General features: G+C 47.1%; 1 protein-coding gene across 6 annotated transcripts in view; it reads left to right on the plus strand.

Moving 5' to 3' along the window:
- The window catches only part of PLXNA1 (plexin A1), a 256,653-nt gene that overhangs the window by 33,379 nt on the left and 209,864 nt on the right, over window positions 1-13,410 (plus strand). For 5 of the 6 annotated variants that reach the window (XM_075574585.1, XM_075574582.1, XM_075574587.1 and 2 more), the window contains exon 3: window positions 9,047-9,229. In XM_075574585.1, coding sequence (XP_075430700.1) covers window positions 9,047-9,229 — 183 coding nt within the window. Of the gene's footprint in view, window positions 1-4,410; window positions 4,520-9,046; window positions 9,230-13,410 lie in introns of those variants that run through there. The other variant, XM_075574588.1, reaches the window with a different exon arrangement.

Here is a 13,410-nt window from a genome sequence, read left to right on the forward strand (position 1 = left end):
ATAACTTGGGCAGACTAACCGCACTTTATCCATATATAGGAAGGGTAAAAAATAACCAAAACGATGCAGGAGAGTAACTGGGAGGGAGGGGGTAGGAGGGAGAAGGATGGGGGGGGAGGAAGGCGGCACCCCACATCCACCATGGCTCTCGAGGAATATCACACATATCCTCTACTTGCTGCTCCGAGAGCATAGTATCCTAATTTACTTATTCTTGCCTCTCTTGGAGGTGGTCTGTTTAAAAACCTTTAAATCAGACTAGATCAGACCATACTGGCATGGAAATCATCAACTCAATTCTCAAGCCAAGGGCCCCAAACTCTCTAGAATTCCTCAGTGGATTGCTTCAGGAAAGCCGTCACCTTCTCCATAATAATCACCTCTTTTATCCGTTTTTCTACAGACTGCCTAGGGGAGGGGGGGGGGGTTCCATGATGCCGCTATTGAGCATCTAGCTGCCGTTAGAATAAATGAAATTAGCTTTTTCATGGGACGGCTACGGGTTTTGCCAGCAAATAAACCAGCGGATCAACTGGAATTGCCAGCTCCGTCGTGTTGCTAATGATATTCTGGACAACCAGCCAGAATTTTTGTATAGCAGGACAGGTCCACCAACTATGTACCATATCCCCTTTTTGTCCGCAACCCCTCCAACACCGATCGGATGCCTCGTAGGTAAATCTGTCTCAATGTACTTTGAGTCGGGTACCATTGGTGCAAATGGAAGTTTTTGCTGCGGAGTCCCAGATATCCCCCCAGTCATCTCTATCAATTTCCATATTAAGATCTCCAGCCCATTTGAGCATATAATTATGGTCTGGAGGGTTCACGGAGGACTCCGTTCCCAGGTATAACCTTGAAATCGATCCCTTTTGATGGGCACCCCTCGTACACAGCAACTCAAACCTTGTCAGTTCCGGGAAGGCAAGACTCCAGGGCCTCAAATCTATCCCAACGTTCTTGGAAACTGGGAATCTTCCCCTTGTCCACACAATCAGCTATTGTCTTGATATTCCTACTCTGGAACTGGTCAAATAGTTTTGGGTCACAACTAGGTGGAAATTCCAGGTTATTAAATACAGGAATCAACTGGGACAAGGTGGAGATAAGCTTATATTTTCCCCTGGCTTTGCTCCAAATATCCCACATGCATCTCATCAGGCCCAATCTGAAGCTCTTAACATTTAGTTCCCGGGTCACTGGTTCCAAATATACAGCAGCAAGGATGGGGGTCTCGTGTAGTTAGATTCAATGGCTAGCCAGCAGGATAGTTTTGGGTCGACATTCCAAATAATCCCCTAACAAAGCTGGGCTGCCTGATTAATACTTCTGCACATCTGGGGCCCCCACGCCCCCTTGAAGCCAACATCACTGACCGAGCCGTCCTTGGTCCCTTGCCCTGCCATATAAATTGATATATCCTACCCTGGAAATGTTTACATTCAATACTTGGTATCTGGATGGCTGGCTCTGTTCTTTGAAGGACACTTGAGCCACATTTCGTGTTCTCGGCGGCCGTGGAGAGTTGCTGCCAGACTTGGCAGAGGCTCCTGACAATGGCCACGACTCTTCCCCTGGCATTGTACACCCCTGAGCAGTCTCTGACCCCTCTCCTGCAATGTGACGGATGTCTGTACAGAACAAAAACACCTGGTGATGGTGGTCACTTGTGTTGTGATGTCACTAGCCTCTGCTTGGTATTTGCTACCCAAGCCTCCTAACCATCCCATAAAACCTATGGAGTTAATATTTTTTTTTGTGCACTGAAGCTGGAGGGTGAGAAGGAATAGGTCAAATGCCTGTAAATCGGCTTTATTCCACATTACTAGCTTTATTTAGCTTTGGCAATGTTTTATTTCCCAATAGCCTTTTAGTAACACTCCTATTAAAGTGTGTGACACCAACCCGAACCCCAACCTTCGCCCACGCGCACCCCTCCTCCACACACACACCCCCCACCCCCCCCCCCCCACACCCCCTCCCGCAACACCCCCCCCCCCCCACACACACACGCATACATACACCCCACACACACCGCACATGTGCACGCACTTTGTGTGTATATATTTTTGTTTATAGTGTAATACGCATACACGGTGATTATCATGCGTTTAATATTACATGCAGGTTTTGCAGGGCCGCATGGCCTCATAATAAAAAAAAACAGAATACAGCCGAGCTATTAAAAAGCAATTGAAGAGGACTAAGCCTGTGCTATGGACTTGTGTCTGCGAGGGGAATAATAATAGAGACTGCAGTACTTGCTGCCTGAGAGATCTTCTTCCAGCTGATCCTCTCCCATGCCCTCGGAGTGGTGTGCACAGGGGGAGGAGGGGCGGGGGCTTTATCTGTGTACAATACAGAACCGACAATCCCTAAACTCCACTAATTTAAAGCACCCTGCTCGTATAAATTATCAGCAAATAACAAGCGCTCAGCTTGCTTACCCGACACAAGTTTCTAAGCTTCTCCAAATACCATTTGATCCCCGTCTTTTGTTCTACATTTTGGAAACCCGTGTGAGCCTCGTGGCTCCCCAAACCGTTGGTCTCCACCTTCTCTGCTGGGACTCGGCCCCCTGCATCTACGACCCTTTACAGTGAAGGACTTCCTGTAGGGTTCCCCTGAGCCTCCCACCCCCTGCATGGGATTATGACTTGCTGTACCTTTTTTGTATGAATACCTATACAATGTGTTTTTTCTTTGGAGCCCTGGATAGAGGTTCTGTAGTGAGGACTCCTGATTTGGGGTGATGCCCCACATGAATTTACCGGGTAGGGAGGGGGGAGGGGGGGTGGGGGTTGAAGTCCCATTTATTTAATTATTTAAAAAAATATTTTAATTTACAAAACCTTGGATAACAAAAATGGCGTCTCTGCATTTCTTTTCTTAACCCTGCCTCTGAATGAGGGGCCTGCGACGTGTTGCAGGTGGGAAAGGGTTAATTTCCCAATTTATAGTCTAATAAAACCTTTTCGAAAAATAGGCCAAGCGACTTGTAAACTGTTCCTCTTAACCTCTTCACTGCCAGCGGTGCTTGCAAACCGCTTGGGCCATTTTTTTCTCCTCTCGTCTTGTTTTTATTAATCGCCGCCCACTGCGCTTTCTGACCCAAGGTGGGAACAGGAGACGGTATGGCTGTTTTTTTTTTTTTTTTTTTTTTAAGCTAGAGAAGCCCTAACGAGGCGGTTTGATGTTAATGAGCTAATTGTCAGTGTAATTGTTTATCGACAGCGAGGAAGCGCTCGCTGCACAGGATGTTTTCCGCGGGTGTGCAGCTGTATTTGCCATTTCCCAGAGAGTTTGTTGAGACAAAGCGTAGAACAAGTAAACACCATCAACATCTACCCTGTTGCATATTCAGGAGCCGGCGAGGGTGTTTCAAAGAAGCAAATTGAGCTGCGGAGTGGGAACGTGGAACGGGGGGTATGATTTCACTCTGGCGGAGATGCAGCAAGGTGGGGGGAACGCTGCCAGACTGCAATACCTTTCACTGGTTGCGTTCCAGTGGAGGGGTTCAAGCTTCCTAAATGAATTCCTTGTTGCAAGGGGTGTAGTTATATCCCACTTTGCTGCAAGTGCTTTTATCTGGGGATCCTGAACGTAGGAGAATTTTTTTTTAGATTGCAAGCTCTTCGGGGCAGGGACTCCTTTTTTTCCTAATTTCTACTTTGATGTTGAAGTGCTTATTCCTTTGTCACATGTATTACTAAAGCAGCAATACATGTGACATAAAAGGAATAAGCACTTCAATATAAAAGTAGAAATTATACGTACAATGTACATGGATGACACTATATAAATAAGCATGCATGCATACAACCATACAGAGTGTGGCTGTGAGTTCATGAGGCTTGCCTCATGTTTTCGGTCGCCAGATGACCGGTTCTATTTTAGCCTGTCCGTCTAGACTTAGGATGAAAAGTTTTAAAATACCCTAAATGTTTGGAGCTCCCTTTGGCCAAACCAAGAGACCCGTTATCAAAACTAACATGGAGATGGAAGGAAACCTATAGGAGCACACCGGGTAATAAGGGAAACAGGCCTGTTATTATCCCACTATGAAGGGGCAGTAAGCCCAGTAGCTGTGATGGTTGGTAGTGCCTCAGTATTTAGGGGGGGGAGGGAGCAGTTTGTTTGATTGTGCTGGTTCCTGCTGTTTCTTGTACATTCTCTTTTCAGAGCGGGTCCTGAACTTGTGTGTTGCCCCCTCAGAGTTTTAGCTTGCTCTGTCTGCTCCCCCTTTCACTGTCTTTGCAATCCCTAAGCCCTTTGAACTGCCTGTCAGGGCCTATGGGAGCTGTGGTTGTTGTGGCAACATCTATCATCCCTTGGTGGCGGTGATATAAAGTGATTTCACGGTTCACTGCATCTTCCAGCTCCCAACTCCATTCCTGCCATCCCCTTTTAACACCGACTGGATGAGCTTGTGTCGCTCCGAGGCTCTGCTGTAGCTGGAACAGTGTAGAATATTAACTCCTCTGTTCTCCTCTACTGCAGAATTCTAAGCTACTCCCAGGTGAGCGAGCGCTGCTACAGTACAACTGACTGTGTGTGCGTGCGCCCGTTAGGAGATGATTGGGGAGGCATATATGTATGTAAATATTTATAAAGACCAGTCACCGTGAAAGGCATTCCAGAAAGTGGTGTGTGTGTGTGTGTGTGCTCTCCAACACATTTTCAGATTTTATCCTGTGTGTGTGTGTGTGTGTGTGTGTGTGTGTGTATCCACACGCACGCACAGGGGTGTGTGTGTGTGTGTATGTATGTATGTATGTATGTATATACATACATACATACATACATACATACATACATACATACATACATACATACATACATACATACATACATACATACACTAGCTGAGAGCCCCGGCGTTGCCCGGGATGTTTGTGGTGTGGGGGTGGCATTTGGGTGGTTGGGTGGGGAGTGGTCCATGGCGGTGTGCGGTGGTACTGCTGCTGTGGCTGTACTGATGGTGTTTGTATCAGGGTGGTGATTTGGGAGGGTTTGGTGCTGATGTAGGGGTGCCGATGGTGCGGATGTGGGGGTGCCGATGGGGAAGGTGCTGATGTTGATGGGGGCCGGGAATGGCGTTGTGCTGGGGGGGCAGGGGATACCGTGCGCATGTGTGTATACGTGTGTGTGTGTATATGTGTATATGTGTGTGTGTGTGTGTGTGTGTGTGTGTGTGTGTGTGTGTGTGTGTGTGTGTGTGTACGGATCAGGCCGGAGAGGAGGGAATGTGTGTGTGTGTGGGGGAACTACTTACCTTACAGCATACAGCCGTCAGCAGCTCCCTCCTGCCCAGCTGCAGCCATCTGCTAAGGGGGGGGGGGTAATCGGACGGGAGCCGGACAGAGGGCATGTGGTGGGGGGGGGGGGCCGGACAGAGGGCATAGGGAGGGAGGGAGGGGGTGGGGGAGCTGCACAAAGAGCAGCAGAGGGCATGCGGGGGGGTCCCTCCTGCAGGGCGGGAGACCCCCGCTGCAGCCCTCCGCCTCGAGATGAGGCGGCGGTGCCGAGGAGGCTGGGGTTTGCTGAGAGGGGGGTTGGGGGCGGGAGGTGAGGCGGTATGTGTGAGGGAGAGCACAGTAAGGGTGAAAGCCGGGGAGAGGGTGAGAGCTGGGGGAAGGGAGCGGCCTGTGGGAGGTGAGAGCGCCGGGGAAGAGAGCGGCCTGTGGGGAGTGAGAGCGCCGGGGACGGGTGAGAGCGCCGGGGACGGGTGAGAGCGCCGGGGACGGGTGAGAGCGCCGGGGACGGGTGAGAGCGCCGGGGACGGGTGAGAGCGCCGGGGAAGGAAGCGGCCTGTGGGAGGTGAGAGCGCCGGGGAAGGGTGGGAGCGGCCTGTGGGAGGTGAGAGCGCCGGGGAAGGGTGAGGGCGCCGGGGAAGGGTGAGGGCGGTCTGTGGGAGGTGAGAGCAGAAGAGAGCGTGCTCTGGGGGGCCAATGAGAGCCGTGGGGGGGCGGGACACTGGGGGGGGCGGGTCACACCGGCCAATGAGAGCCGTGGGAGGGCGGGCGGACCGACGGACCAAGCAAATGGTCTCCAGACACTCACAAACAAGATTTTCGATTATATAGATATAGATGTGTGTATGTATATATACATGTGTGTGTGTGTGTGTGTGTGTGTGTGTGTGTGTGTATATATGTATGTGTGTGTATATATATGTGTGTGTGTGTGTGTGTGTGTGTGTGTATATATATACACACACACACACACACACACACACACACACTTGTATTTATATTTCTGCATGATGTAGGTGTATGTAACTGTAATGGTTTAGTGCCACATCTTACACTTTTAGCTTCCCTGAGATTCTATTTGGTACATTTTTCAGAGCCTCCTTTTTGTGCCTCTGCCACCTTCTCTCTGTGCCGCTTGTCCTCTTCCATGTGCCCACTGGTCTCTCAATGCCCCTTTGTGCATGTGAATGAATCTCGTCCAGGCGCCGCCCCCCCCTGCACGGTGTCTCGTGTTCGCCTGGCTGCATCTGTACGGGCGGCGTAAAAAAAAAAAGGGTGTCTCCCAGCGAGGGAATGTGATTTTATGCCGCTGAAGCTTCAGGAGGCGTTTGCATCCCTGTTACCGACGTCCAAATATTAATACAGTCAGCAGAGCACTTCATGGTTAAAGGGAAGGTTGCCAGGAAGGCTGCAGCTTGCTGTTCATGCATCTCATCTGCAATGCAAAGTGAGGTGGGGAGACCCTGAGAGGTTGATGGGTGCAGAGAGAGCAGTGATGGGGTGAGGGGCAGTCTCTCACACAGGCCACACTCCTTGGTTACAAACTGATACTTTGTGATACTTTATTACCTTTCTATATCCCTCCCCTGACACTGCTCTGAACCTCTTTGCTGACCTCAGAAGCTGACTTCTCTTTTTGTTTTTTTTTTGTTTTTTGTGGGGGGAATAAAGGGTTTAGCCCACACTGTCCCCTGTCTCCTCTGGCTGCACCTGCCAACGTGCCCTCTGCACCTCCCCAAAAAATGGCAAAGAATCACAGGCCCCAAGCAGCCTGACCACTCCTTGCTGCGGTGCTAATGATAAATATTTGCCAAGGCCGTTGGCAGAGCAACTGCAGTTTTTTTTTTTTTTTTGAAGGTTTATATGACCAAATAGACTTTGAAGCCATCTTATTTTAACTCCTTCAGTGTCCGTGACTGGCATCATACCCCATAACTTGTACTTATTGGGCAGGTACAGTAGCTGTAATTTGGGTCTGCAATGAAGACCTGCCCCTATTGTACCTGCCAGTGTGTGGATCAAACACCCTTTTTATTTTTCAACTAATGGGAAATCCGCCGCCTGTATATAAATATAAAGCCATTGTTTGTGTTGGTAAAAAGGAATTCTGCATCCAGTACGTTGCATATGTCAAGTGTTCCCCATAGGGCTCACTGGCATGGAAGCCCCTCTATCTTACGTGGGCGGTGGACCTTAACTGAAACATTGACACTGGAGATGGTAACAGATTCCCCTTTATCCTGGGTCTTCCTTAGTGGGTGCAAAAGATGTGTGCAGAGGTACAGCCTTTGTGCTCAAGACAGTGTCTGTGTGCAGGCGTCTCTGCTCTCCTTCTCTCAGCCCAAATGTGAGCTAAGGAATCTATCTCCTGTTTCCAACAGGAGGCTATTCTTAGGGCTCTAATGTGGCCAGGTGGAGTCTAGTTAATTTCCTGTCTGCAATTAACCAGCTCCCTGCGGGATTTAGAGGCAGTTTCTCTCAAACAGTGATAAGTCCCTGTTACAGTAGGTCTCCTGCAATATTCAGCGGAGAGGAATACAGTGTAGTTTGTTCCCCAGCTCCGACGTTTTCTTTCCTGTTGTGTTTCAATGTTATCACCAACCCCCGACACCTGCGGGAGTGTCGCCTTGCACCAGACCCAAACAAGGCGGTCTAACTTTCACCCCTCTTCCTGCTCCTGCCCTCTCCCTGGTTTCCCTGTTAAAGGGACAGCCCATAACTCCCCCTCTCCCCCTGCCCCAAATTCCATGTCTGTTGGGCTATTTCAACTAAATATAATGGTCTCCAAAGTATAATTTGTATTTGCAAGCTTTTTTTATAAAGGATTTCTTTTCGGACCACTTCTGTTCATTTTATTTGTTTACCCGTGGCTCATTTAGCTTAAAGCGGCAGTTAAAGCAATATCCTACTTGTTTTGTTTTTTTAATCAGTTCTATGCTATGAGAAAATACTTGTAACATAAAAAAAAACACTTTAAAGACATTTTTTTTACATGTATTCGAATGTAACAAGCATTTTTGTTTCTATAGCGACCATTTACAAAGTCACTTCCTCTTCCTCTTCTGAGAGAGGCTCTGGCACACCCCTTTTGCCCTCTCTCTAGCAGTGCACCAATTGTATAGTGCCTGCCTGGTCACATGATCTTCCACACAGAGCTTTGCATCCTGGGTAGTCTTCTGCAGCCCTAACAGCGATTTTAAAGAACCCCTGAGCTGAATCTTCACCGATCGATCACAGGAGAACGAATCGATCGGCAATTTAGCTCATCACTTGTCAGTGTGCAGATTGTATTGATGCACAGATTGAATGGATTTTTTTTTTTTAAACGGAAGCTTAAACTGCAGCTTTAACAGGACTGTGTACTTGTGGGAGGGGATTCCAAAAGGAGTCGAAATTCATAACCCACCCAAGGTTTAAGTCTCCATATTTACAAAGTAAGCAACACTTGGATAACTCTTATAGCCGTCTGATAAAAAGGTGTCCTGCCATAGATTTAGGACCACATTACTAAGCCATGCTGGTGGCCTTCAATGTGTCTGTGGAGCAAATTAGTTAAACTTGCCATGGTTATTTGTTTACTTTAAAGGTGTAAAGACCAGAGTGTGTATGTATGTATATATATATATATATATGTGTATATATGTATATGTGTATATATATATATATATATATATATATATATATATATATATTTTTTTTTTATTGAACTGACCTCAAACTTGTATTTAAAAATGAAATAAATAATGTGAATGCGTGTTTCTGATTTCTTGCTCCTTTCCTGCTCCCTGCAGCCTCTGCAGATCGATGACAATTTCTGCGGTCAGGATTTTAACCAGCCTCTGGGAGGGACGGTCACCATTGAAGGGACGCCGCTGTTCCTGGACAAGGAGGACGGCATGACGTCTGTCGCTGCCTATGATTATCGGGGGCACACGGTTGTGTTTGCCGGGACGCGCAGTGGCAGCTTAAAAAAGGTAAGGGTCGCAGCCCAGCTTCCCCTTCTCTGTCTGGACTGAGCTGTTTAATCTCAACTGGCGCGTGTCCACAAAGTGCGCACGGAAGGGTTGCTATCGCAAGGTTGGTTTATTGCGCAATCTTCCAACGTTTTTGGTCCCATGATGGACCCCAAAGTGGTAAATAAATGAGCTGGTAGTTTTTGGTGATACAAATTGCAGATTAGTTGTCTTTTTAGTTCATCCGCGGCTCCTTTGACCTTTTTGCTGTCTGGTTCACACATTGGCCACAGATAAGGACTTCTGTTTTCTTGGATGGAAATGTCAGGGTTTGGCTTTGGTGTTTTTGTAATTGATTAGGATGCAAATATAGCGCCCTTGTCCTACTTCTCCCGAGGCTGAATTACCCTCTGGCTTTTGGAGAGGCCGTACTAGCACTGAATGAACCATTTCTCCCCGTGCTGGTTTGAACATTAGACGGTTTAGAACTTCTTTCTGTCCTGGAAGACGGCTCATAAGTGTCAGCCGCTTTTTCCGAAGTCGCATTACAGGTGTGCAATGGCAGGGATATGTTTAATAGATTAAAACTATTATATACAATATATTTATTGATTTTTACATTTTTTTTGTAAATGCCGGCATGGCCATGTTTAACTAAGCTTCTTTTTTTTTTTTTTTTTTAAGTATTTACAAAAAAAAAGTAAATGGGGGAATCTTTTTTTTGGTCGTGTTTCTACACCTCCTCTAATCAGCTTCAGAACATAATGATGGAGCTTTTGAACGAGCGAGTGGCTGTCACTTCTCATTCTTTCTGTGACAGGTGTAGGCTCATGAGAACAATACATTTATCACTCTTGCTTAAGAAGAAGAAAAAATGTAGTGAAATGCTAAATTTCCCCCCTCGTCTCCCGAATCTGGCATCTTTTGGTTTTGTCATATACACCTCCCAGTGACGGAGGAATCTGATGTACAGTGTTGGGGTGCTGAGGGTATCTACCACCCACTGCTAAAAGGCTACAGCATGGCGGTGGTGAACAGGTAATGTCCCCTTCCCGTATCTTGCATTGATGCATGGTTTGCAGAAGAGATTTTAAATCTAAAGAGTACGGTGCACATAGCGTTGCAAAAAATCCAGCATGGTGTCGCAAGATAATATATTAAAACGTCCTATTCAGAGCAATAAAAGGCAAGGATACAGTTGCAGGGTCTGGGACAGTTGGCCGCCGCAGATGATCGGTCTATATTGGGTAATGGCAACCTAGGGCCCTAACCCTAAAAACGCTAACGCCTAACATTCCTACCCCTGACCCCTAACCGTAATATTCCTAATCTTAACACCTAACCCTAACAATCATAAGCTGTAAAAAGACCAAACCCTCCTGCGAGACGGCCATGGCGAATTGTCCCGTTCCCACAGTTGGGACATTTTTTGTCTTGTGGTCCAAAGTTTTAGTAGCGGTTTTGGTCCTGGACAAGACTCCGTTTGTTGCTGTTTGTGATGCCGGTTTAGTGAAGCCACACACAAGTTCTTTGCAGGCGAAAGAATAGGCAGCTCTTATCCCACGCCCTCTTCCCAGTGGGGAATGGGATGAGGCGCCCTGTAGTGGACTAGAAGTGGCTCCGTGGCGTCCATTGCACGTGTGGTGCTTATCGCCAGGAAGCTTGCGCAGGAAGGGCAGGGAGCTCAGTATAGATCTGACATTTAACCCAGCTGAGAGAAGCACGGAATGCAGCCTGCAGATAGCAGTTATTGTCGGAAGCCCTTCCTCTTCCATACATGCTGATACTGTAACACCAGTACTCTGCAGTGTCATGGTAGTAATGCACTGCTCAATTCTGCTGAGCACCCTTCTATCCTGTAACATTGCAACATGTGTAAATACTTCATATATGTCCCATTGCTTGATATGTGTAGTGTTTTAATACTGGGATAGATCACCGCTTTTAGGCATTCAGAAATACTAGGTGACACGCAGGGGTTTTTTTTTCATTATTTCCGATTAATAACAGATGTTGTTAAAAACATTAAATACGCAGGTATTTATGTACAAAAAATATAAATCGTAATATAATTAAGACAGAGGAACCGAGTATTCAAAAAAACAGTTTTTGGTGTGTATGTGCATGCATACATGTGTATGTGTGCATATACACACATCTAAAACAGAAGAAGCTCATGCTCCATAGTGTAAGTATAAAACCGTTTAATACAATGCCACGAATAAAATAAATGCACTCCCAAGCATAGAATGAGATAAAAATTTGTGGCACTGTATGGAACGGTTCTATACTGTACTTGCATTTCTTGTTTTTTTAGGTTGGGTTTTGGATATCGTACAAGAAGCAGCCAGGGTGCATTTTACAGATCTTTCAACTAATTTCCTAGGCTCTATGTGAGAATTTACCTGTACAGCTGAGGCATTTGTGTATGTTTGCATTCTATTTGCCGTCACTTCTGTATTGTATTGATGATTGGCGCTGTATTCACGCTTTGTTTGTTTAATATACATATACGTGTGTGTATACTTTTAAAGGAGTGGGGATGGGGGACGCTCGGAAAGATCGATATCTGATCTAAAGTGACGAGCAGTGGCGGCCCTCACATCTCAGCGATTCTTCCTCCTGCTATCGAACTCCAAATAGCAGCTTTTTAATAGGTCTTTAGTGCACCCGAGCTGTGGGGGAGGAGGGAGCGAGGGGAGAGATCAATGCAGCCAGAGAGGGAGAGACTGATACTTTCAATTATGAGGCCCAGAAATGTGCTGATTGCTTTTTGTCTTGTCAGTCCTGCCTGGAACACTGGCTTATTCTGCTCTCTTCTGGCACATGTCATTTTCTTCTTTTTCTTTTCCCCCATCTCCTTTCCCCCATAGTTTTTTTTTTACTTACTGTGAGGCTCCCCCCTTTTACTGCCGGGGACATGCTAAAATAGTAGCGGTTATATGGGTGCGAGCTTTCAGTGGACTCCATCCCAGTATGGTTTTCTAAACTAGATGATTTGTGGCGAGTCCCTCTCATAACTGCTGTTTTTTATTTCTTTATTGTATACCCAGTGTACGGTGCATAGTGGCACTGCATCCTTAGACCCCCTTGTATTGAGGTGCTATTTGTGTATGAGATGGGCAGAGTATATTGGAGCAGGTCTCTAATTCCCTGGTAAGGATGCAGAGTCTTGTGTTTGGGTGGCAGCCAGCGTCGGCCATGGGCTGGCGGAAGACGTAGTTGCTGCCTCATCGGATATGTGATATTCCAGGGGAGGCCGGTCTAATGTCTTCCTCCCATCACTACTTCCCCAGGGGGGCATCCCGGGTCTGTGCATAGCAAGAGAACTTCATGTGCAGGAGGGTAAGACCATGCACTGGGCCCGACTTCACATGCAACATATATTCCAGCGCATGTCATGAGCAGCGGAGAGAAGCCCCACTCAATGCCGGCCACAGGTTCCTTCTGCGCGAGGGGAGAGAGAGTGGCTAGTGGTTGGGGACCCAATGGGCTGCCTTTTGCCCACCAATGCGGTGGGAAGTGATACCAAACTAACCTAGGGGCACGTGGGGGCCAATGTCCAATTGGCATCCGAGAGTGTCCGGCGTGAATCACTATCACACTGGAGGTAGTTGGGAGGAGGCAGCAAGGACCTAGATGTGGAACCTGGATGTGCTAGAAAAGACCAGTATTATGGAAAGCACGTGGTCTCCAGTCAGGGCCTGTAAATGTGGCCGCTTCTAGCAGCTGAATAATCCGTCGTCTATAAAACTCTGCGCTGTATAGAATGTGGCCTCCACACCGACATCTTCCAGTGCTCTTAGTTACGCCAGGTGGCAAATTCACCATGAACATTGCTGTGGTCGGGGGGTTCGGAAGGGGACGTTCTCCCTGTGCTACTAAAAACAGATTTGATTGCAAGCTCCTGTGGGTAGTTATATTGTGTCTTTTACACACCCAGATATTGTACATGGACATACACACGTTATACATATACATATATTATACATATGCACAGACACACGTTATACGTAGACACATATATTATACATGTGCACAGATGCATACACCCAAATGTTGTCCTGAGGCAGGTAAATACATCTACATATCTAATTATGCAATGACCCTTCGGCTTGAGGAAAGGCTTTCCAGGATGCCAGCATAGAGCACTCGGGACCAAGCCTGGGTATAATGCAAGTATTATGTTGTGAACAAATGTC

Source organism: Ascaphus truei, chromosome 17 (assembly GCF_040206685.1).
Source record: "Ascaphus truei isolate aAscTru1 chromosome 17, aAscTru1.hap1, whole genome shotgun sequence".
Taxonomy (NCBI): Eukaryota; Metazoa; Chordata; class Amphibia; order Anura; family Ascaphidae; genus Ascaphus; species Ascaphus truei.